We start from the raw sequence: 22305 nt of genomic DNA, 5'->3' as shown, positions 1-22305 counted from the left end.
TGGGGGGACTACAGGGGACTCATTTCCTGCTTAACTTATGTCCTGCTTAACTGGATTAACTTCTGATACCCGGACAAAACCTGCATAGAGACCGGCTCTAGATCCCCCTCCCCCTGTCAGGAGAGGGTCTGGACTAGAGACCAGGAGAGGGACCAGACTACAGAGACCAGGAGAGAGGGACCGGACTACAGAGACCAGGAGAGAGGGACCATACTACACAGACCAGGAGAGGGTCTGGACTACAGAGACCAGGAGAGAGACCGGACTACAGAGACCAGGAGAGAGACCGGACTACAGAGACCAGGAGAGGGACCGGACTACAGAGACCAGGAGAGGGGGACTGGACTACAGAGACCAGGAGAGAGACCAGGAGAGGGACCGGACTACAGAGACCAGGAGAGAGACCGGACTACAGAGACCAGGAGAGGGACCAGGAGAGGGACTGGACTACAGAGACCAGGAGAGGGTCTGGACTAGAGAGACCAGGAGAGGGGGACTGGACTACAGAGACCAGGAGAGGGACCGGACTACAGAGACCAGGAGAGGGACCGGACTACAGAGACCAGGAGAGGGACCGGACTACAGAGACCAGGAGAGGGTCTGGACTACAGAGACCAGGAGAGGGTCTGGACTACAGAGACCGGACTACAGAGACCAGGAGAGGGTCTGGACTACAGAGACCAGGAGACATCTTTTTTGTCACATTTTAATATGTTTTGATTTGCATTGCAAATATTCAACAGCACAGATCTGATTATTGAGACCGGTTCACTCTGGTACCCTGCTGGAGTCCAGACCGGACTAGACCGGCTCAGACCAGAACCAGACTAGACCGGTCAGACCAGAGCCACACTAGACTGGTCAGACCAGAACCAGACTAGACCAGTCAGACCAGAATCAGACTAGACCAGACCCTGGTCTGGGACCCCAGCCCTCCGGCCCCTAGGGTCCGGGGCCCTCAGGTCATGTGACTCAAGGAGGCGTGGCCTTTGACGTCAGAATCCAACATGGCCGCCTCATCCGTAGTAGTCAACCTGCTTCCTGTTGGAACAATTCTACTTCCTCTGGCGGGGATGAAGAGGACGGTGATGAAGACGAGGATGATGACATCACTTCCTGTTGTGTGTGTGTGGGGGGGGGGGGGTGGCGGCAGCAGCCAGAGTTGACACAGAAGAAGAAACTCCTGTTTCTAGAGCAGGCACACTGTGTGTGTGTGTGTGTGTGTGTGTGTGTGTGTGTGTGTGTGTGTGTGTGTGTGTGTGTGTGTGTGTGTGTGTGTGTGTGTGTGTGTGTGTGTGTGTGTGTGTGTGTGTGTGTGTGTGTGTGTCAGATGATCTCAAAGGTCTTCTTCAGCTCCATGATGAGCTGCCAGTCAGACTTCTGCATCTCGTCTCTGAACCAGCTCTTCAGAGCGTCGATGGAGGCGCGCGTAATCTACACACACACACGAACACACACACACACAGTTAGCTGGGGCGCTGCGACCCTACGGCGCTACGAGCACGTTAGCCAAGATGTTCATTATCCACTTTACTACAGAGACATGTCCCGATGCTGCAGGGACCTTAAAGAAGTACATGCATGTTTGCCTAGCGTCCTAGCATGCTAGTGGGCTGGATGTTAGCCTAGCATTCTAGCATGCTAGTGGGCTGGATGTTAGCCTAGCATCCTAGCATGCTAGTGGGCTGGATGTTAGCCTAGCATCCTAGCATGCTAGTGGGCTGGATGTTAGCCTAGCATCCTAGCATGCTAGTGGGCTGGATGTTAGCCTAGCATCCTAGCATGCCAGCGGGCTTGGATGTGAGCGCAGCGTGCTAGCGCTGGAGGTACCTTGCTGACGAGGAAGTCCGTGGCCTCAAAGTGGCGTCCGAACATCTTGGGCGACTCCCCGGGGATGGGCTCGATCTTCACGCAGATCTCCTGGCCCTTCTTCGCCGACTCCACCGTCTTGTGGTTCATCTCGATGCTCGTCACGATGCCGATGTCTACAAACTGCATACCGCACGGGTTACCATGGCTACAAACTACACTATGCACAGGCTGCCATTGCTACAAACTACACAGCGCACGGGTTACCATGGCTACAAACTACGCAACGCACAGGCTGCCATTGCTACAAACTACGCAACGCACAGGCTGCCATTGCTACAAACTACACAGCGCACGGGTTACCGTGGCTACAAGCTACGCAACACACAGGCTGCCATGGCTACAAACAGGTTACCATGGCTGCAAACTACACAACGCACAGGTTACCATGGCTACAAACTGCACAGGTTACTATGGCTACAAACTACACACAGGTTACCATGGCTACACACCACACAGGTTACCATGACTACACACCACTACACAGGTTACCATGGCTACACACTGCACAGGTGACCATGGCTACAAAATACACACAGGTTACCATGGCTACACAGGGCTCTAAGAGGTTCTTACGGCCTTGCTGGGCACACAGAGGGGGGTCCCCTGGTGCAGGACCCCCGCCTCCACCACCACCCCCATCACAATGGGGTCCCGCGAGTTGAAGATGAAGGCAGGAAGAATACGCAGCTTGACCGGGAACACAGCGATGTTCCTGACATAGGGAGAGGTCAGAGGTCAGGGAGAGGTCAAGGCGCAGGTACAGGTCAGAGCTCAGGTAGAGGTCAGGTACATCCTACTGGTACTCCTATCTCCTACTGGTACTCCTATCTCCTACTTGTAGTCCTATCTCCTACTGGTAGTCCTGTGACCTACTTGTAGTCCATAACCTTCTTGAACTGGTCCTGCTTGGCCTTCTTGTAGTCCTATCTCCTACTGGTAGTCCTGTGACCTACTTGTAGTCCATAACCTACTTGAACTCATCCTGCTTGGCCTTCTTGTAGTCCTCGCGGTACTTGGTGAAGGAGTCAAACAGGTGGTAGATGATCTCGGCAGCGAACACGCGGACCCCCAGGCTGTCCGCCATCTCCTGGCTGTCCCGCTCCACCTTCACGTCGAACGCCAGGATCACCGCATACCTGGAGGTAGCACACGGCTAGTTAGCCCACAGCTAGGAGGAGGTAGCACACGGCTAGGAGTTCGCACACGGCTAGTTAGCACACAGCTAGGAGGAGTTAGGGCACGGCTAGTTAGCACACAGCTAGGAGGAGGTAGCACACGGCTAGTTAGCACACAACTAGGAGGAGGTAGCACATGGCTAGTTAGCACACAGCTAGGAGGAGTTAGGACACGGCTAGTTAGCACACAGCTAGGAGGAGTTAGCCCACGGCTAGTTAGCACACAGCTAGGAGGAGTTAGCACATGGCTAGTTAGCACACAGCTAGGAGGAGTTAGCACACGGCTAGTTAGCACACAGCTCGCTAGTTAGCACACAGGGCCTTCCACTCACTGGGGGTCGTGTTCCAACATGGCGGACGCCTTCATCACATCCTTCTTATGGACCGGGCCGATGTTGATCCCAGAGTACTACACACACACACACACACACACACACACACACACACACACACACACACACACACACACACACACACACACACACACACACACACACACACACACACACACACACACACACACACACACACACACACACGTTAAGGTGTAGTTTGCAGTAGGCTGTGTTGCAGTAGTTTATGTTAAAATGTTGTTTGTATTTAAATGTAGTTTGGGAGGCTGTGTTGAGGTGTAGTTGGTGTTGAGGTGTAGTTCGCAGTAGGCTGTGTTAGGGTGTAGGTCGCAGTAGGCTGTGTTAGGGTGTAGTTTGTGTTGAGGTGCAGTTTGTGTTGAGGTGTAGTTTGTGTTAAGGTGTAGTTTGTGTTAAGGTGTAGTTTGTGTTAAGGTGTAGTTTGCAGTAGGCTGTGTTGCAGTAGTTTATGTTAAAATGTTGTTTGTATTTAAATGTAGTTTGGGAGGCTGTGTTGAGGTGTAGTTGGTGTTGAGGTGTAGTTCGCAGTAGGCTGTGTTAGGGTGTAGTTTGTGTTGAGGTGTAGTTTGTGTTAAGGTGTAGTTTGTGTTGAGGTGTAGTTTGTAGTCTTACAGGCACTTTGGAGGTGCGGAGGAACTCGAGCAGGGCCTCCAGGGAGCCCAGCGTGGAGGCCTGGACGTACACGCCCTTCTCCTCCAGCTTGAAGGACGACAGCGTCTGCTTCAGCTCGCGCACCAGCTCGTCCTAACACAGTAACACACATTACTAACACAATAACACACACCAGCTCGTCCTAACACAGTAACACACATTACTAACACAATAACACACACCAGCTCGTCCTAACACAGTAACACACATTACTAACACAATAACACACACCAGCTCGTCCTAACACAGTAACACACATTACTAACACAATAACACACACCAGCTCGTCCTAACACAGAAACACACATTACTAACACAATAACACGCACCAGCTCATCCTAACACAGTAACACACATTACTAACACAATAACACGCACCAACACACACCAGCTCGTCCTAACACACTAACTGCTAAGCATCTTATTGTGTATATAGTGTTTGCATATTGTGTACTGTACTGTTTTTAATATCAATATTTGCCCTTACCTCGTGATTGTATTTTTGTATTTCTGATTGTATTGTACCGCTACTACGATGACCTAATTTCCCCCTGGGGATAAATAAAGTTATCAATCTATTAGGGCTGTACGGTATGGACTAAAATTTATATCACGGTATGATTTGAGGCATAGACGGTACGGCATTATATCACGGTATGTTAATTTTATATTCTAATTTCGATATAAATGCTTCTGAAGGGGTAAAATACTGGTTAGGCAGCTATTTTTGTATTATTAGGAAATATTTCATAGTAGGCCTACAGAAGTATTTTAAGAACATTTAGTGAGCAAAACTGCAATAGAAATGTGTGTGTGCGGGCAGGTAACGCGTACCTGGGATCGAGTGTTTTGATCATCTCTTTAAAGCCCTTTCTATCGACATTTTGAAAGGGAACCATGTCGTTACACAGGTAAACAGTGACGGCGTTTGTTATCTCGTTCCACCGCTGGCTTTATTTGTCGTAAGGACTGGCTTTGGAAAATGCCTGCGGAAGCGATGTCTGAGATGCAGAGACAGCTTCACGCTACCAGCGTCTGTCTCGTACGGTGAATGAGAGCTTGTGAAGGAACTATTGCGCAGGCTGCGTGCCTGCGCAATAGCATACTGCCTGAGAAGGCAGTATCGCTGTCAAATCGGTCCCTGGGAAAAGTAACGTTGCGCCGAATTGAAAAAGGAATTACGTTTTGTTACCATATTTTCAGTAGTTTCGCGTAACTTTACTTTTCACATGAAAATTAAGTTACGTTACTGTATTTACGTTACTTACGGTCACACCGGTCTCACGGTATGGTCAAAATCCATACCGTAGCACAAATTCACACCAGTGTACTTTCTATACCGTTTATACCGTACACCCCTACTATCTATCTATCTATCACAAATTACTAACACACACATCAGGAACACACCAAAGGCCTTAAGGGGGCTTTAAGGGAGGCCTTAAGGGACCTTAAGGGGCCTTGAGGGAGGCCTTGAGGGGGGCCTTGAGGGGCCTTACCCGCAGCACGGGGATCTCGTCGTCGCTGTGGGCCACCAGCAGAGGCAGCCCGGCCAGAGTCTTCTCCAGGTCCTTCCCCAGGATCTTCACCCCCTGAGACGTGTTCACCTCCTTGTGCTTCTCATACTGGTTCTGGAGAGGGAGAGAGGAGAGGGTGAGGGTGGAGGAGGGAGGGAGAGAGGAGAGGGTGGAGGAGGGAGGGAGAGGGAGAGGGAGAGAGGAGAGGGTGAGGGTGGAGGAGGGAGGGAGAGGGAGAGAGGAGAGGGTGAGGGTGAGGGGAGAAGGAAGAGAGGGTGAGGGAGAAGGAGGGAGGGGAAGGGAGGGAGGGGAAGGGAGGGAGGGGAAGGGAGGGAGGGGGAGGGAGAGAGGGGGAGGGAGAGAGGGGGAGGGAGGGATAGGGTTAGGGTGAGAGTGGCAGAGAGGGAGAGGGTGAGAGCGAGAATGGGTGAGAGTGAGTGGGTGAGCGTACCTTGACCCTCAGCTCCTTGAGGGGGGGGGGCAGCAGCAGGCCTCTGATCTGCGTGATGATTGGTCCATCCACCCCTGGCACGATGATGGTCTCCCCCTCCCTCAGGGTCCCGTTGATCAGGATCACATCGATGGTGGTCCCCATCCCCGGCAGGGCCTTCACCTGGAGGACATGTTAACACCATGTTAGTGGACCATCAATGACATGTTAGTGGACCATCAACACTATGTTAGTGGACCATAAATGACATGTTAGTGGACCATCAACGACATGTTAGTGGACCATCAACACTATGTTAGTGGACCATCAATGACATGTTAGTGGACCATCAACATGTTAGTGGAACATCAACACCATGTTAGTGGACCATTGACATTTTAGTGGAACATCAACACTATGTTAGTGGACCATCAATGACATGTCAGTGGACCGTCTACGACATGTCAGTGGACCGTCAACGACATGTTAGTGGACCATCAATGACATGTCAGTGGACCATCAACGACATGTTAGTGGACCAGCAACACCATGTTAGTGGACCATCAACACCATGTTAGTGGACCATCAACATTTAAGTGGACCATCAATGACAATTTAGTGGACCATCAACAACATGTTAGCGAACCATCAACAACATGTTAGTGGACCATCAACGACATGTTAGTGGACCATCAACGACATGTTAGTGGACCATCAACGACATGTTAGCGAACCATCAACAACATGTTAGTGGACCATCAACGACATGTTAGTGGACCATCAACGACATGTTAGTGGACCATCAATGACATGTTAGTGGAGCATCAACAACATGTTAGTGGACCATCAACAACATGTTAGTGGATCATCAACACCATTTTAGTGGACCATCAATGACAATTTAGTGGACCATCAATGACAATTTAGTGGACCATCAACAACATGTTAGCGAACCATCAACGACATGTTAGTGGACCATCAACGACACGTTAGTGGACCATCAACACCATGTTAGTGGACCATCAACGATATGCTACTGGACCATCAACACGTTAGTGGACCATCAACAATACATAAGTGGACCATCAACGACATGTTAGTGGACAATCAACACCATGTTAGTGGACCATCAACACCATGTTAGTGAACCATCAACAATACATAAGTGGACCGTCAACACCGCAGCTCGTCTATAGCTCTAGATATAGCTCTATAGATCTAGATATGGCCCACCTCCATGACCTGCGCCCGCAGCTCATCGCAGTGGGCCAGGCGGCGGGCCAGCATGGTCTGGGTGAGCTCCACCAGCAGCCCGATCAGGTTCCCCATCCCGTCGCCGCTGTGGGCTGACGTCGGCACCATGGACACGAAGGTACGGGGGTCCTTGTTCTCATGGAACAGGGCGGCATTCAGCCCCTACACACACACACACACACACACACACACACACACACACACACACACGTTAAAGCAGAGCTTCTGATCCAGCTGTCCTAATCGGTTACATTTAGCTTCCATTTGACTTTAGAACCGCTAGGTTAACCCATTTCCCGTAGGATACAAAGATAGCTAGGATAAGATGCTACACCATGCTAAGTACTAAAGATAGCTAGGATAAGATGCTACACCATGCTAAGTACTAAAGATAGCTAGGATAAGTCATGTGACCAGGGGGTTGCTTCAGGTGACCAGGGGGTTGCGTCAGGTGACCAGGGGGTTGCTTCAGGTGACCAGGGGGTTGCGTCATGTGACCAGGGGGTTGCGTCAGGTGACCGGGGGGTTGCGTCATGTGACCAGGGGGTTGCATCATGTGACCAGGGGGTTGCATCATGTGACCAGGGGGTTGCGTCATGTGACCAGGGGGGTGCGTGTCAGATGACCTGCTGGGCGAACTCCACCACGATGCTCTTGGTCCTCTCGTCGAACTCGTCCTTGGTGTTTTTCTTCTGCTTCTTCAGAGTGGCGACCACGTCCGTCTCTGGGCTCTTCTTCCAATCGTACAGACGGTCCACCTGCACACACACACACACACACACACACACACACACACACACACACACACACACACACACACACACACACACACACACACACACACACACACACACACACACACACACACACACACACACACGTTAAGGTGTAGTTTACAGTAGAGGCTGTGTGAAGGTGTAGTTTGTGTTGAGTTGTAGTTATACGTATGATCATCTACAAGGGTCATTAGTACTGTGTTGGGGGCCCCTATGAAGAGCCCCTAGTGCTGAGGGCCCCTGGTACCTTGTTGAGGGCCACGATGAAGGGACACTTCTTTTCCTTCAGCAGGTTGATGGACTCCAGGGTCTGGGGCTCCAGGCCGTGCATGATGTCCACCACCAGGATGGCGATGTCACACAGAGAGGAGCCGCGGTTCCTCAGGTTACTGCACACAGACAGGGAGAGAGAGACAGGTTACTGCACACAGACAGGTTACTGCAGACAGACAGGGAGAGAGAGAGACGGGTTACTGCACACAGACAGGTTACTGCAGACAGACAGGGAGAGAGAGAGACGGGTTACTGCACACATACAGGTTACTGCAGACAGACAGGGAGAGAGAGAGAGACAGGTTACTGCAGACAGACAGGGAGAGAGAGAATGGTTACTGAAGATAGACAGACAGACAACCAGGTCGAGCTCAAGAAACCAGCTAGTTAAGGAGGTGTTAACTAGCACCAGCTGGTTGAGATTACCTGAAGGACTCGTGACCCGGAGTGTCGATGATGAGCATACCAGGAATCTTAATGGTGTCTTTATCGAACTGGAACCAGAACACAAGACCAGTTAACTAGTAGAACACATTAAGACAAGTTAACTAGTACACAACACATTAAGACAATTTACCTAGTATAACACATTAAGACCAGTTAAGACACGTCTTACTGTGGTAAGACCAGTTAACTAGCATAACACAATAAGACCAGTTAACAAGTACACAACACATTAAGACGAGTTAACTAGCATAACACGTTAAGACCAGTTAACTAGCTAAATGACTGGCGTTCTATACATTATCCCTTACATATGTTATACATGTTATAGTTAACGTACGCTCTTGACCATCCTGGTCTGCTCTATGATCGTCTCCAGCGGAACGTTGGTCGCTCCGATCTGCTGAGTGATCCCACCGGCCTCCCCGTCCTGCACGTTAGTGTGACGCAGCTAGACACACACACACACACACACACACACACACACACACACACACACACACACACACACACACACACACACACACACACACACACACGTTTAAATACTACATAACGCTAGTATTCACAGAGCTTGGAGCGAGCAGCAAGGGGCTGGCTGCTAGGTGCTAGCAAGTAGGTGCTAGCGGCTAAGGCTAGCTGAGCGCCCCACCTTGTCCAGGATCTTGGTCTTGCCAGTGTCGACGTGCCCCAGGACACAGACCACAGGAGACCGCAGCCGCTCCAGGTCCAGGTTCTTCATGTTCTCTGCCCGCCGTTTCTGTGGAAACACACGGGCCAATCACAGCGTGTTATGGGTCGGTCCAGCGCAGCCCGGGGCGGCGTGACGCGGCGTGACGCGGCGGCGGCGGCGGCGCACCTCGATGCGCTTCTTAGCGCGGTCGTAGAGCAGCTCCTCCTTGGTGCGGCCGTCCTCCTCCTCGCTGCTGTCGCTGCTCTCCTCCTCCTCATCCTCCTCCTCGCTGTCCTTCCCTCCTCCTTTCCCCTGCTCCTCCTCCTCTTCCTCCTCGCTCTCCTCCTCCTCCTCGTCGTCGTCCTCCTCCTCCTCCTCGCTGGCTTCCTTGGTGGGCGGAGGGAGAGGAGGAGTCTCCTTCACCTCGATGTGCACCTTCTTCAGGTCTGACACACACACACACACACACTTAGTGAGGACCCCCTCCACCTCACTCCTATGTCATAAACATGATGTATTCTTTGTATATTCACCTTTGTCCTCATCACTGACGATGGCCTCCCAGTCATCTACTGCTGGTTCAGCCTTCACCTCTAAAGAGAGAGAGAGAGAGATTCCAGTTAGCCGTTCCAGGCTCAACGGCGGCCGAGAGGAGACCAGAAGCCGTGGGGTCAGGGGTCGTGGGGTCAGGGGTCGTGGGGTCAGGGGTCGTGGGGTCAGTCCTCACCTGGCTGTGGGGTGACCTCCTCCACCGCGGCGGGGACCTCAGGGGCCTCAGGGGACACAGGGGACGGCGACTCAGGGGCCCCTAAGACACAGACGGACCACATCAACCAGCTGCTCTCAGTGACAGACAGACAGACAGACAGACAGACCACATCAACCAGCTGCTCTCAGTGACAGACAGACACACCACATCAACCAGCTGCGCTCAGTGAGAGATAGACAGACAGACAGACAGACAGACAGACAGACACACCACATCAACCAGCTGCGCTCAGTGAGAGACAGACAGGTTAGGTTAGGAGGAAGTCCTGGCTTCGACGGCCCAATGCGTGGCTGGCCCAGGCTTCCTCACCCTTTTGTTATAATAATAATAATAAATAATACATTACAATAAACAGTACGCCAGTTGTTAGAGTTTGGGATAAGTTTAACAAAGTGGTATTATTATTCTAACTTTAATTCTGGTTCTGTGTTTTCTTCCTGTCATGTTACTGGCTGCTGAAGCGCGAGTCATGTTATAAAGGGTAACAGTCCAGACACTGGACGGTCCGCTGGTGGTGTTGCTATAGGATCAGACACCACAGTGGAGCCTCTGGCCTGGAGTGGAGGGCTGTGGTTTGGACTGGTGGGATCAGTGGGGTCTGCTGTGAAGATCACGTCACCGTATGAAGAGGTTAACTGGCTGAGGAGGTGAACTAACTGAACTAGCTGTGGAGTGGTGCTGTACCTTCAGTCGGGGCCGTCGTGGCTGTAGGTTTCTTCTTCCTCTTGTCTCCGTAAACCGGCTTCTTTTTTGGCATGGAGTCTTTGCATGGCACTTCAACACCTAGAGCGCACACACACACACACACACACACACACAGTATCAGTGAGGGGTTAGGCTGGTGGATGAAGGCCGCCCACCCACCCACCCACACACAGTATGAGTGAGGGGTTACTGTGCGTTCACACCAAACCCCACATCGGTCTCCTGGTCGCGGTGGCGCGCCTGAGTTTTGTCGCGCGACAAGTCACAAATCTGTCGCTGTTCATGATTTGTGCAAGTTTAATCAGGCGAGCGTGTATGATGAAGTTCAGTTGTTGTGGAAGTAGGCCTAGCAGAGATGTCGGAGAAGCCGACGCAGTCTATTCATAATATCAGCCGGAGGAGCACACAGCTTTTGGCCGTGATATTATATATTACGTTATAAAGATATTTATATATTATATTATATAATATCATATAGTATTATATATAGAGCTCTGTGAGTCGCAAACGGCAACAATCACTTTCTCCTCCAAGCTGCGGTTCACTGCGGAGTGCAGAGAACGGTTGGCCGGTTGAACACTGATTGGCTGTTACGTCACTCAGGGAGTGAACGCTGATTGGCTGTTACGCTATGTCACTCAGGGAGTGAACGCTGATTGGCTGTCATCACGCGACTGTCGCAGCAAAATTCTAATATTCAAAAAATTCAAATATTTCAACTCTAGCGAAAGTGTCGCGCTACTAAATCAAATCGTGTGAACGTTCAGTTAGGGTTGAGGCTGGTGGATGAAGGCCACACACACACACACACACACACACACACACACACACACACACACACACACACACACACACACACACACACACACACACACACACACACACACACACACACACACACACACAGTGAGGGGTTAGGTCTGACCCTGGGCCTGCAGCATCCTGAGCGTGGCCTCGGCCCGGGCGCGCGCCTCCTTCTGGGACTTGGTCAGCAGCTTGCCCTCCTTCTTCAGACGCTCCTTCCTCTCCTTCTCCTTCTGCTTCTTCTTCTCCCTCTTCTCCAGGTCCAACCGCTCCTGGCAGGTCCCAGGTCACAGGTCAAAGGTCACACGAGGCTGAGACTGAGTGTGTGCCTGTCAGTGTGCGCGTGTGCGTGTGTGTGTGTGTGTGTGTGTGTGTGTGTGTGTGTGTGTGTGTGTGTGTGTGTGTGTGTGTGTGTGTGTGTGTGTGTGTGTGTGTGTGTGTGTGTGTGTGTGTGTGTGTGTGTGTACCTGCTCCAGTCTCTGTGTTTCCATCTCTTCTATTTTTCGTAATCTCTCCTCTTCCTCCCTCTTGACCAACTCTTCCTCCTGAAACCCAAAAGCCTCGTTAACTCACATCCAGACATCACATCCATCAGTCACCTTGTTAATTCATGTCCAATCACTAGGGATAGTTAGTGGTTCACTAGGGTTAGTTAGTGGGGGTTAGTTAGTGGTTCACTAGGGTTAGTTAGTGGGGGTTAGTAAGTGGTTCACTAGGGTTAGTTAGTGGGGGTTAGTTAGTGGTTCACTAGGGTTAGTTAGTGGCAGTTAGTTAGTGGTTCAGTAGGGTTAGTTAGTGGCGGTTAGTTAGTGGTTCAGTAGGGTTAGTTAGTAAGGGTTAGTTAGTAGTTCACTAGGGTAAGTTAGTGGGGGTTAGTTAGTGGTTCACTAGGGTTAGTTAGTGAGGGGTAGTTAGTGGTTCACTAGGGTTAGTTAGTGGTTCACTAGCGTTAGTGGTTCACTAGGGTTAGTTAGTGGTTCACTAGCGTTAGTGGTTCACTAGCGTTAGTTAGTGTCTGGTTAGTGAGTGGTTCACTAGTTAGTTAGTGGGGGTTAGTTAGTGGTTCACTAGGGTTAGTTAGTGGGGGTTAGTTAGTGGTTCACTAGCATTAGTTAGTGGGGGTTAGTGAGTGAGGTTAGATGATGACAGCACCTCCTTCATCTGCGCCAGCGCCTCCTGCATGGCCTTGACGGTGGCTTTACTCAGACCCTTCTTCTTCTCCTCCTTCTCCCCCTTCTCCCCCTTCTTCTTCTTCTTGTCCTTCTTCTTCACGCCCTCCGTCTCCTCTGCAGAGGAGCACAGGACCTCAGTGGGGACAGGTAGCATGTAGCGTGGGGACAGGTAGCATGCAGTATGGGGACAGGTAGCTTGTAGCATGTAGCATGGGGACAGGTAGCTTGTAGCATGTAGTGTGGGGACAGGTAGCTTGTAGCATGTAGTGTGGGGACATGTAGCTTGTAGCATGTAGTGTGGGGACAGGTAGCTTGTAGCATGTAGTGTGGGGACATGTAGCGTGGGGACAGGTAGCATGTAGCGTGGGGACATGTAGCGTGGGGACAGGTAGCATGTAGCGTGCACACCACGGCTCACGGACGCCTCTGGTCAAGGAGACTTCACTTTCACTCTTACCTTCTCCCATTGGCTCTGCTGCTTCTGGTTCCTCTTCCACGATTGGCTGAGCTGGAGTGGGTGTGGCTTCTGTCTTCTTGGGCGGCTCCTTGTCCTTCTTAGGCTCCGCCTCCTCCTTCTCCTTCAGCTTCTTGTGTTTCAGACGGTCCTCCTCCTTCTTCTTCTTGTCCCTCTCCTTCTTCTCCGCCTTCTTCTGCGCGGCCGTTTTCATCTTGACTCCCTCCTGCTCCTCCTGCTGCTCCTCCTCCTCCTCCTCCTCCTCTCCACTCTCTGCCTTCAACACCTTCCCTTTCTTCTTCTTGTCTTTCCTGTTCGTCTCCTCCTCCTCAGACTCGTCCTTCTGTCCTCCTCTGGCCTCCTCCTCTTCCTCCTCTGATGCTGAGGGTTTCCGGTCGGCCTTCCCACCTCCTCCTCCTCCTGCTGCTGCTGCTCCTCCTCCTCCCTGCAGCTCCTCATCGTCAGAGAGGCCGGCCGCCTGAGGAGAGGAAGAGGGGACTGATTAAAATAGCTCCGCTAGATTACAGTAATATAACATACTGTAATACTACTAATACAGCAGTAGTATTACAATAATATAACATACTGTAATACTACTAATACAGCAGTAGTATTACAATAATATAACATACTGTAATACTACTAATACAGCAGTAGTATTACAATAATATAACATACTGTAATACTAATACAGCCGTAGTACTACAGTAACATAACTAACACTGTAATACTACTAATACAGCAGTAGAATTACAATAATATAACATACTGTAATACTACTAATACAGCAGTAGTACTACAGTAATATAACTAACACTGTAATACTACTTATACAGCAGTAGGACTACAGTAATATAACTAACACTGTAATACTAACTAATACAGCAGTAGTACTAGGGCTACTTGATTATGGAAAAAAACATAATCACGATTATTTTGGTCAATATTGAAATCTCGATTATTCAAACGATTATTTTAGAGTTTGAAAACATGATGCATTTATTCATAATTTCTCTCCAAAAAAAAAACACTTTGTTAGTGAGAACTTTGAAATTTCCCCTTAAAAAAAAATACACAAATTGGTCAAATAGAAAATAATGTCCACATATGTATCCAGGTGTTCTGCAATTTCTATTAAAAAAAAACTAACATACTGCACTACTAATACACCTCAGAGACCTGACCCTGACTCTGCCTACTGGAGTACCACTCTTATAGTACTGGAGGTACTCAGAGTACTATAACTCTGGTACTACTACTACAGACCTACCTTTTTCCCTTGGGGCCGTGTCTTCTTGGCCTCCTCATCCTCCTCCTCCTCTCCAACACCTCCCTTCTTGCCCTTCCTGGTTTTCTTCTTTTCTGGTTTCGGAGGTTCTGCCAGCTCTTCTTCTGTGGTCTCTGGTTTCTGCTCAATCACAAACACAAGACGCATCAACCAAGGGTCACCTGGAGGTCCTGTTCTCAACATCTAGTCCACATGGTACGTGGTCTACATGTTCTCAACATCTAGTCCAAATGGTACGTGGTCTACATGTTCTCAACATCTAGTCCAAATGGTACGTGGTCTACATGGTCTAAACATGTAGACCACATGGTACATGGTCTACATGGTCTCAACATCTAGCAAACCAGCAAACCAACCTGCGAGTCCTTTCACATCTGGTAACCATGGAGATTCGGTCTCACCTGGTAACCATGGAGATGGGGTCTCACCTGGTTACCATGGAGATGCAGACTCACCTGGTTACCACGGAGATGCAGACTCACCTGGTTACCATGGAGATGCGGACTCACCTGTTCTCCGAGGGTTTCCAGGGTCAGGTCTTCCAGCTCCTTCAGGATTTCATCCTCACTGAAGACAGAGAGACAGGTTATACAAGACTGGTAGACAGACAGAGAGACAGGTTATACAAGACTGGTAGACAGACAGAGAGACAGGTTATGCAAGACTGGTAGACAGACAGAGAGACATGTTATACAAGACTGGTAGACAGACAGAGAGACATGTTATACAAGACTGGTAGACAGACAGATCAGACAGAACTTACTCAAAGTCGTCCTTCTTCTGAGCTTTCTTCTTCTTCTTGCCTTTCCCCGGCTCCTTGTTGGAGCCAGCGCCCTCAATCTGAGCGGCCAGGGCATCCAGGTCCTCGTCCCTAGAGCCCACATCAGAGCCCACATTAGAACCCTCCTAGAGCCCACATCAGAGCCCACAATAGAACCCTCCTAGAGCCCACATCAGAGCCCACAATAGAACCCTCCTAGAGTCCACAATAGAACCCTCCTAGAGCCCACATTAGAACCCCCCTAGAGCCCACATCAGAGCCCACATTAGAACCCTCCTAGAGCCCACAATAGAAACCTCCTAGAGCCCACATTAGAGAGGGAGGGAGACGGACAGACAGAGAGGGAGTGAGGGAGAGACAGACAGACAGAGAGGGAGGGACAGACAGACAGACAGAGGGAGATACAGACATACAGAGAGGGAGGGAGGGAGAGACAGACAGACAGAGGGAGAGACAGACAGAGAGGGAGGAAGGCAGACAGACAGACAGAGGGAGAGACAGACTGACTGACAGAGGGAGAGAGAGACAGATCTTTTCATCTCTCCCCCACCTCGTTGTCAAAGAGGGTGAATGGAGGAGACAATAAACACAATGAAAAGGATGAGCTGGCGACACACACACACACACACACACACACACACACACACACACACACACACACACACACACACACACACACACACACACACACACACACACACACACACACACACACACAGCTAGCCACTAGCTAGCCCTTTAGCGTTAGCTGCGTTTTTAACATCTTCCCTCCAGCTATCCGCGGAGCTACCGGCTAGCGGGGCTAGTGTAGCCGCGGACTAACACCGGGCTCACCTGTCATCCGCAGCCTTCTTCTGTTTTTTGCCCATCGTGGTGAAGTAGCTTCAGCCTGAGATGCTAACAGCGCCGTTCACACCAGCATATGGTCGGCTCAGGAGAGCTGCGTGCGCGGCTGGCGCCTCGCTGAGCATTCCAGAGCGTCCTATTGCGCAGCAGTGCGCATTCTGCTTCCTATCGCGCAGCAGTGCGCAATACGCGTCCTATCGCGCAGCAGTGCGCATTATGCGTCCTATTGCGCATTCTGCGTCCTATTGCGCAGCAGTGCGCATTCCGCTGCCTGGTTGCTACGTAATTAAAAGGGGCGCTTGTTACGCTCGTCCGTGAAATAAAAAGTTATCGATTAGGAACGTTTGCGTTACTGAATTTACTAAGAACATCAATTTACACACACATACAAACAAACACACAATCCAAGGACTTGTTATAAATCTTTATTTTCTTTACATCATATAAAAACATAACTTTATTGATTCACATGAGAGCCACCATCTTGTCACAGAGGTCCCTCAGTCGGGCCCCCGGGGCCCCGCAGCCCTCGGTCCTCAGGAAGGCCGCCGCGATGGCCGCCGCTTCTGAGGGGCAGAAGCGGGCCCCCAGCAGCAGGGAGGCCAGCCGGGCGGGGGGCCCCCCGGGGAGCCAGGCCGGGGCCACGCCCAGCCGGCACACCTCCACTCGGCCCGCCTTCACCTCCAGGTGCACCGTCGCCGGGGAGACGCCGGCGCCGTCGGCCAGGTGCAGGGTGGTGTCCACGCTGAAGCGCGGCGTCCGGCCGTGGGTCCAGTCCCAGCCCCGCAGCGTCGCCGCGCCGCCGTCTATCCCCCCGAAGGTCTGGTCAGCGGGCTGCACCGGCACCACGGAGCCGCCCCCCGACCCGAACTCTGAGGACACACCGGGAACCAGGGCTTAACCAGGGGTATAACCAGGGGGTAACCAGGGGGTAACCAGGGCTTAACCAGGGCTTAACCAGGGGGTAACCAGGGCTTAACCAGGGGAGGGTTAACGACGGGACGGTTAATGAGGGGAGGGTTAACGAGGTAATGGTTAACGAGGGCTTAACAAGGGGAGGGTTAACAAGAGGTTAACGAGGGGAGGGTTAACGAGGGGTTAAGGAGATCAGAGACAGTGAGACAGGTAGGAGAGAGTACCTGTTAGGTACTGCTCTGCCAGCTGCTGGAGGATGCTCTCGTGGGTCAGGGAGGGGTCGTGGTCCATCAGGTTCTGAACGGGGGCGGGGAGGCTGGCGGTGGCGTTGCTATGGATACCGTTGCAGGTGGGGCGGAGCAGAGAGGACAGCAGCTGCCGGTCGGCAGAACACAGCAGGGTGCAGTGGTGGTAGGCAGCGGTGCGGCCCAGCTTAGCCGCCGTGCCTGATACCATTATCACCAAACAATGTCAACAACCCAACAACAACAACAACCGCAACAGCAACACAACAACCATCGATAACACAACAACACAACAACAACCATCGATAACACATCAATAACACAGCAACAACACATCAACAACACAACAACAACCATCGATAACACATCAATAACCCGTCAACAACAACCCGTCAATAACCACCCGTCACATCAACAACACATCAACACAACCTTGATCACATTCATATACAAATCTAAAACATATCGATGAACAACATACACAACGTACATATCAATAACATATAGATCAATATCAATATCATATAGTTCCATAACATATGGATCAATCACATATGGATCAATAATATGAATGAATAAAGTTCTGCCCACCTGATATCTTGTAGTGACCGTCCAGTAGGATGTCGAAGCGCTCCGTCGCCCGGACGTCGATCCCCGGCCGCAGCGCCCTCAGAGCCCCGGTGACCACCCGCAGGTTCCGGACGCGGTCGTAGTTCTTCCTGGAGCTGAAGAAGGTGAGGTTGAGGTTCCCCGGGTCGTGGAACACCGTCCCACCGCCGCTGCGCCGCCGGGCCATGGGCACCCCGCTGCGCCGCATCAGCCGGAGGTCGCACTCCTGCCACGGGTTCTGATGCCGACCCACCACCACCGCGGCCGAGTTCCTCCACAGCAGCAGGATGCTGCGGCTCTGGAGGTCCACGTTGTCGTGGATCCAGTCCTCCAGGGCCAGGTTCTGGAAAACGTCCGTGGACAGCGACCGGAGGACGAGCCCCGAGCCGGCGGGGTCGAGCCCCGAGCCGCCGGGGAGCAGCGCGGCAGGCAGGCCGCTCAGAGAGGCGCCGGCCTGGGCCCGCAGGACACACAGAGACCGCAGCACCATGGCGGCCTCGGCGATCAGAACTCAGTGATTAAAGCTTTTACGGCCCATTGATAAGGTTAGGCTTACTGATAAGAGTTACGAGTCACAGACAGGTTAGGTATTCCATGGGGAGGGTCATTCTACTTCTCGGCCTCTGCCGGGTATGGGGCCCCACGGAGGTGCTGCCACCTACCGGCGGAGGACTGATATGAGGCCGGGGGACGATGGGTCTGCATCAGGCTCCATGTCAGCCTCCAGACACCAGGGGGCGGAAGTGACGCATGTGACCGTTTTCATTTTAATAGTTTAGAAAAATATAAACATCAGAAATCCCTCATAAACCACCTAGCTAGCGGGAGGCTAGCGCTTCAGTGGTACCCTACTCGTCCTGCTCCTCTTCTTCCTCAACAATGTTCTTCACCTCCTCCTCCTCCTCCCTGCTCCTCTCCTCCCCCTCCTCCTCCTTCTTCTCCACTCCCCCCTCCTCCCCGCCCCCCCCTCCCCTGCAGAGCTGGCAGTGCCTCCTGAAGCCACTGAGGCGGTGGGCGGTGAAGGGGCAGTAGGGGCAGCCGTAGCGGGCCGGCCGGTGCACCGTCACCACGTGGTTGAGGGCCGCGCCTGGAGAGACAGACATGACAACACACACACACACACACACACACACACACACACACACACACACACACACACACACACACACACACACACACACACAGGTTAGGACCAGGTGAACACTACAGGTAGATCTACAGCTCCGCCCCCAGGTGGGGGAGGGGCTCACCTCTCAGGGGCCCGCCCTGCTCCTTCTCCTCCTCCTCCTCCTCCTCCAGGGGCCCGCCCTCCTCCTGCTCCTCCTCCTCCTCCCCCCCTGCGGGGCGGCCACAGTGCGTGGCGAGGACGTGCGTGAACAGCTTGGCGAAGCGTCCGCAGGTGAATAAGCAGGCGGAGCAGTGGAACAGCCTCGCCGTCTCCTGATAGGCCAGGACGTTGCCGAGGCGACCCACCGCCGTGCGGTCCAGCCTGGTCGGATGGGCGGCGGCCGTGTGGGCCAGCAGGAGGGCGTGGCTAGAGGACGGCCGGCCGCACGCCGAACACCGGAGGCCCCGGGGCAGTAAGGCTCCGCCCCTTTCTTCACCTCGCAGTGTGGCCGTGGTTACGGAACTCTGAAACACAAGACTGTGTTTTACACTGCAGCTCACTGGTCGGGAGTGAATGAAGTGAGAGATAAAAGCACGACATAAACACGTAGACCCAGCCACACAGTAAAGTGAACTGGTTACATTGTATTGCACAATGTTATTGTAACATTGCATTGCACAATGTTACCAGGGTAATATGCATCACTTGACGCTGTGACGCTGTAGTGACTCTTCAGTGATTTTAAAGCACATGAATAAAAACGCTTCAGCAGTCTGGAGGTGCATGTCGTAATGGACCTTCAGCGCCTCCAAAGGCTGTGGCTGGTTGTCTGGATGACATGCACCTCCAGAGGCCAAGGAGACTGAAGAGGCTGTGTGAGGGGTGGCCGTGGTCACCCACAATGCTGCTTGTGCCTTTGTTTTTTTGGAGGACGTGTGGGTCTGGCTCCAGGGTGCAACCGGGTCCTATTGGCAGCTTGTGTCCCTTCAGGCCTCGTCCACCTTTTTGGCAGCTTTTAACAGGGGGTTGGTTCTTGTCCTGTGCATAAAAAAAGTGTTACTGTTACTCTTGTTGTATATGGCAGATCTCCCTGACATGGGGGGTGTGTGTGTGTGTGTGCGTGCGTGTGTGCGTCAGGGAGACCCACTGTAGGCACCACCGTAGACACCACCATAGACACTTCTCGCTGTTGGGTCCTCTGCCTTTTTCTGAAGTTCAAAGCGTCCCTTCTTTTAATCTGGGCTTCTGTGTTTCGCTGTAGATGATGTGGGTCTGGCTCCAGGGTGCAACCGGGTCCTATCGGCAGCCTGTGTCCCTTTAGCGACCGGCCACATTTTTGGCAGCTTTTAACAGGGGGTTGGTTCTTGTCCTGTGCATAAAAAAAGTGTTACTGTTACTATTGTTGCATATGGCAGATCTCCCTGACATGGTGTGTGTTTGTGTGTGTGTGTGTGTGTGTGTGTGTGTGTGTGTGTGTGTGTGTGTGTGTGTGTGTGTGTGTGTGTGTGTGTCAGGGAGACCCACTGTAGACACCACCATAGACACTTCATGGTGTTGGGTCCTCTGCCTTTTTCTGAAGTTCAAAGCGTCCCTTCTTTTAATCTGGGCTTCTGTGTTTCGCTGTAGATGATGTGGGTCTGGCTCCAGGGTGCAACCTGGTCCTATCGGCAGCTTGTGTCCCTTTAGCGACCGGCCACAGTTTTGGCATCTTTTAACAGGTGGTAGTTTCCTGCCCTGTACAGAACACATTTTTGCTGTTATTACTACTTTGATATGTGATGCGAGTGTGTTCTTTTGTGATAATGATAGTGAAACATCGTCAATGTTTGTGTCATAGGAAGGAGTTTTGCACAATTTGTTAATGAAAGGAGAAAACATTGAATAACCTCAAATCCTATTTACCATGTTAGTGGCAGGGCAGCGGTAGGGAAGAAGAGCACCTCCAATCGGCTTTGTCTTTGGCAGCAGAGATTTTAGTGGCTAGAAAAGCAATGTGTAGAAGTTAGAATCAAAAAGAAAGAGATGGTGTGTGTGTGTGTGTGTGTGTGTGTGTGTGTGTGTGTGTGTGTGTGTGTGTGTGTGTGTGTGTGTGTGTGTGTGTGTGAGAGAGAGAGAGGCACTGGTCAGACACAATGTAGGCCAAGTACAGAACCGTAATAGTATTGTACATGTAGTCAATGCCACAGGCTTGTAAGAGGCCAGAGTGTAACAACGGCCCAATATGCAATAAAAATTGTAATTAAACCCATAGCTATAATGTGGAAACCCTGGACGATAATGTAACAAATTGCTGAGTGCATAATATAATAACATTTTGCCTACAATGTTACAACGTATGATATTTTGGTTCACCTATTACGTTATGAAGCAAGCATAATAATTTTCTCCTTATATTTTGAGCATTTGATTACATTATAAAATGATTCAATGTATGGGTTACAGGGGTAATTGTTCAATGGAAAGTGAAGTATACTATGCATGCAAATCAATTATTCAATCGCCTCTACTGTTGTTCAAGTGCATTGACATTTTTAAAATGCATGGAAACTACTATTGGTTAGTTTAAAAAATAATAATAACAAACAACTTCTTCTGTAACTGAAAATTGTGTTAATTAACAGAAGCACCTTAGCGAAATAAACTAAGTGTAACAAGAGCTAAGGCAGCAACCTACCTAACTATAGTATAGTCACCCTAACCCTAATTATAGTGTAATAAAGTAGTGTAACAGCAGCTAACCACTCACGGGCTGTGGACGTGCTCATCTGGGGGATGCTCCTCCGATCTGCGGTCTGGAGGAGACCCTGGACCCTCTCTGGACCCTCTCTGGAGCCTCTCTGGAGCCTCTCTGGCCCGGCTCTGGACCCGCTCTGGACCCTCTCTAGACCCTCTCTGGACCCGCTCTGGACCCGCTCCGTTCCCAGTCTGCTGCTCTTCTTCTCCGCTGCTCCCTGAACTCGGTGCCCCCGCAGCGCCCCCTGCTGGGCCGCTCCCGCTCCTCTCCTTAGGGTCCCGACGGTCCTCATAGTAAATACTTAATTATATATTTAATACTTAAATTATATAATATATATTTAATACTTATATTATATATTTAATACCTACCTTTTCCTTGTTGAATCATCCAATAAACCGAGTGAAAACTGGACTTAGCAAAGTTAAAGATAAAGATG

General features: G+C 51.2%; 3 protein-coding genes across 4 annotated transcripts; all 3 read right to left on the bottom strand.

Moving 5' to 3' along the window:
* Positions 1 to 698: 698 nt before the first annotated feature.
* Positions 699 to 16383, bottom strand: eif5b (eukaryotic translation initiation factor 5B). The gene is made up of 26 exons (XM_084487811.1): positions 16244 to 16383; positions 15392 to 15499; positions 15138 to 15195; positions 14611 to 14748; positions 13344 to 13818; positions 12867 to 13000; positions 12182 to 12259; positions 11836 to 11986; positions 10890 to 10988; positions 10164 to 10244; positions 9970 to 10029; positions 9623 to 9882; positions 9416 to 9523; positions 9104 to 9214; positions 8746 to 8813; positions 8294 to 8435; positions 7897 to 8028; positions 7250 to 7432; positions 6038 to 6199; positions 5569 to 5700; positions 4031 to 4162; positions 3380 to 3456; positions 2844 to 3008; positions 2446 to 2584; positions 1831 to 1992; positions 699 to 1434 (listed from the first exon to the last, which is right to left on the bottom strand). Exons 1-26 carry the CDS (start codon positions 16276 to 16278, stop codon positions 1327 to 1329), a joined length of 3498 nt encoding a protein of 1165 aa, XP_084343937.1. The 5' UTR covers positions 16279 to 16383; the 3' UTR covers positions 699 to 1326.
* A 298-nt stretch (positions 16384 to 16681) lies between these two features.
* lipt1 (lipoyltransferase 1) lies at positions 16682 to 18519 on the bottom strand. Its single transcript, XM_084487846.1, has 3 exons — positions 18007 to 18519; positions 17395 to 17616; positions 16682 to 17127 (listed from the first exon to the last, which is right to left on the bottom strand). The coding sequence occupies exons 1-3, from the start codon at positions 18512 to 18514 to the stop codon at positions 16721 to 16723; spliced, it is 1137 nt and encodes a 378-aa protein (XP_084343972.1). The 5' UTR covers positions 18515 to 18519; the 3' UTR covers positions 16682 to 16720.
* A 353-nt stretch (positions 18520 to 18872) lies between these two features.
* On the bottom strand, positions 18873 to 22012 carry LOC311369623 (uncharacterized protein; the record flags this gene model as incomplete). 2 transcript variants are annotated; one of them, XM_084487844.1, is made up of 7 exons in its annotated part: positions 21879 to 22012; positions 21035 to 21112; positions 20657 to 20866; positions 20280 to 20501; positions 20033 to 20170; positions 19275 to 19656; positions 18873 to 19111 (listed from the first exon to the last, which is right to left on the bottom strand). In XM_084487844.1, the coding sequence occupies exons 2-7, from the start codon at positions 21035 to 21037 to the stop codon at positions 18873 to 18875; spliced, it is 1194 nt and encodes a 397-aa protein (XP_084343970.1). In that variant the 5' UTR covers positions 21038 to 21112; positions 21879 to 22012. The 2 variants fall into 2 exon arrangements, with proteins under 2 accessions (XP_084343970.1, XP_084343971.1); XM_084487845.1 differs by lacking the exon at positions 21035 to 21112 and having other exon boundaries at positions 21879 to 21999.
* Between the last annotated feature and the right edge of the window lie 293 nt (positions 22013 to 22305).

This window comes from Micromesistius poutassou (assembly GCF_964030765.1).
Source record: "Micromesistius poutassou genome assembly, chromosome: 24".
Taxonomy (NCBI): domain Eukaryota; kingdom Metazoa; phylum Chordata; class Actinopteri; order Gadiformes; family Gadidae; genus Micromesistius; species Micromesistius poutassou.
The sequence above is the reverse complement of the archived record's forward strand: the minus strand, read 5'-3'. Positions and strand labels throughout refer to the sequence as shown.

Bases quoted from the DNA above. Each gene is read 5' to 3' on its own strand.
- eif5b (XM_084487811.1), bottom strand. From the start codon at position 16,278: ATGGGCAAAAAACAGAAGAAGGCTGCGGATGACAG. The intron at 13,819-14,610 runs GTAGGTCTGTAG...TCCTCTCCTCAG, and splicing joins CACGGCCCCAAGGGAAAAAG to GCGGCCGGCCTCTCTGACGA. The intron at 12,260-12,866 runs GTGCTGTCATCA...TTTGGGTTTCAG, and splicing joins CGCTGGCGCAGATGAAGGAG to GAGGAAGAGTTGGTCAAGAG.
- lipt1 (XM_084487846.1), bottom strand. From the start codon at position 18,514: ATGGTGCTGCGGTCTCTGTGTGTCCTGCGGGCCCAGGCCGGCGCCTCT. The intron at 17,617-18,006 runs GTGGGCAGAACT...TAATGGTATCAG, and splicing joins CGGTCACTACAAGATATCAG to GCACGGCGGCTAAGCTGGGC. The intron at 17,128-17,394 runs GTACTCTCTCCT...GTGTGTCCTCAG, and splicing joins GGCAGAGCAGTACCTAACAG to AGTTCGGGTCGGGGGGCGGC.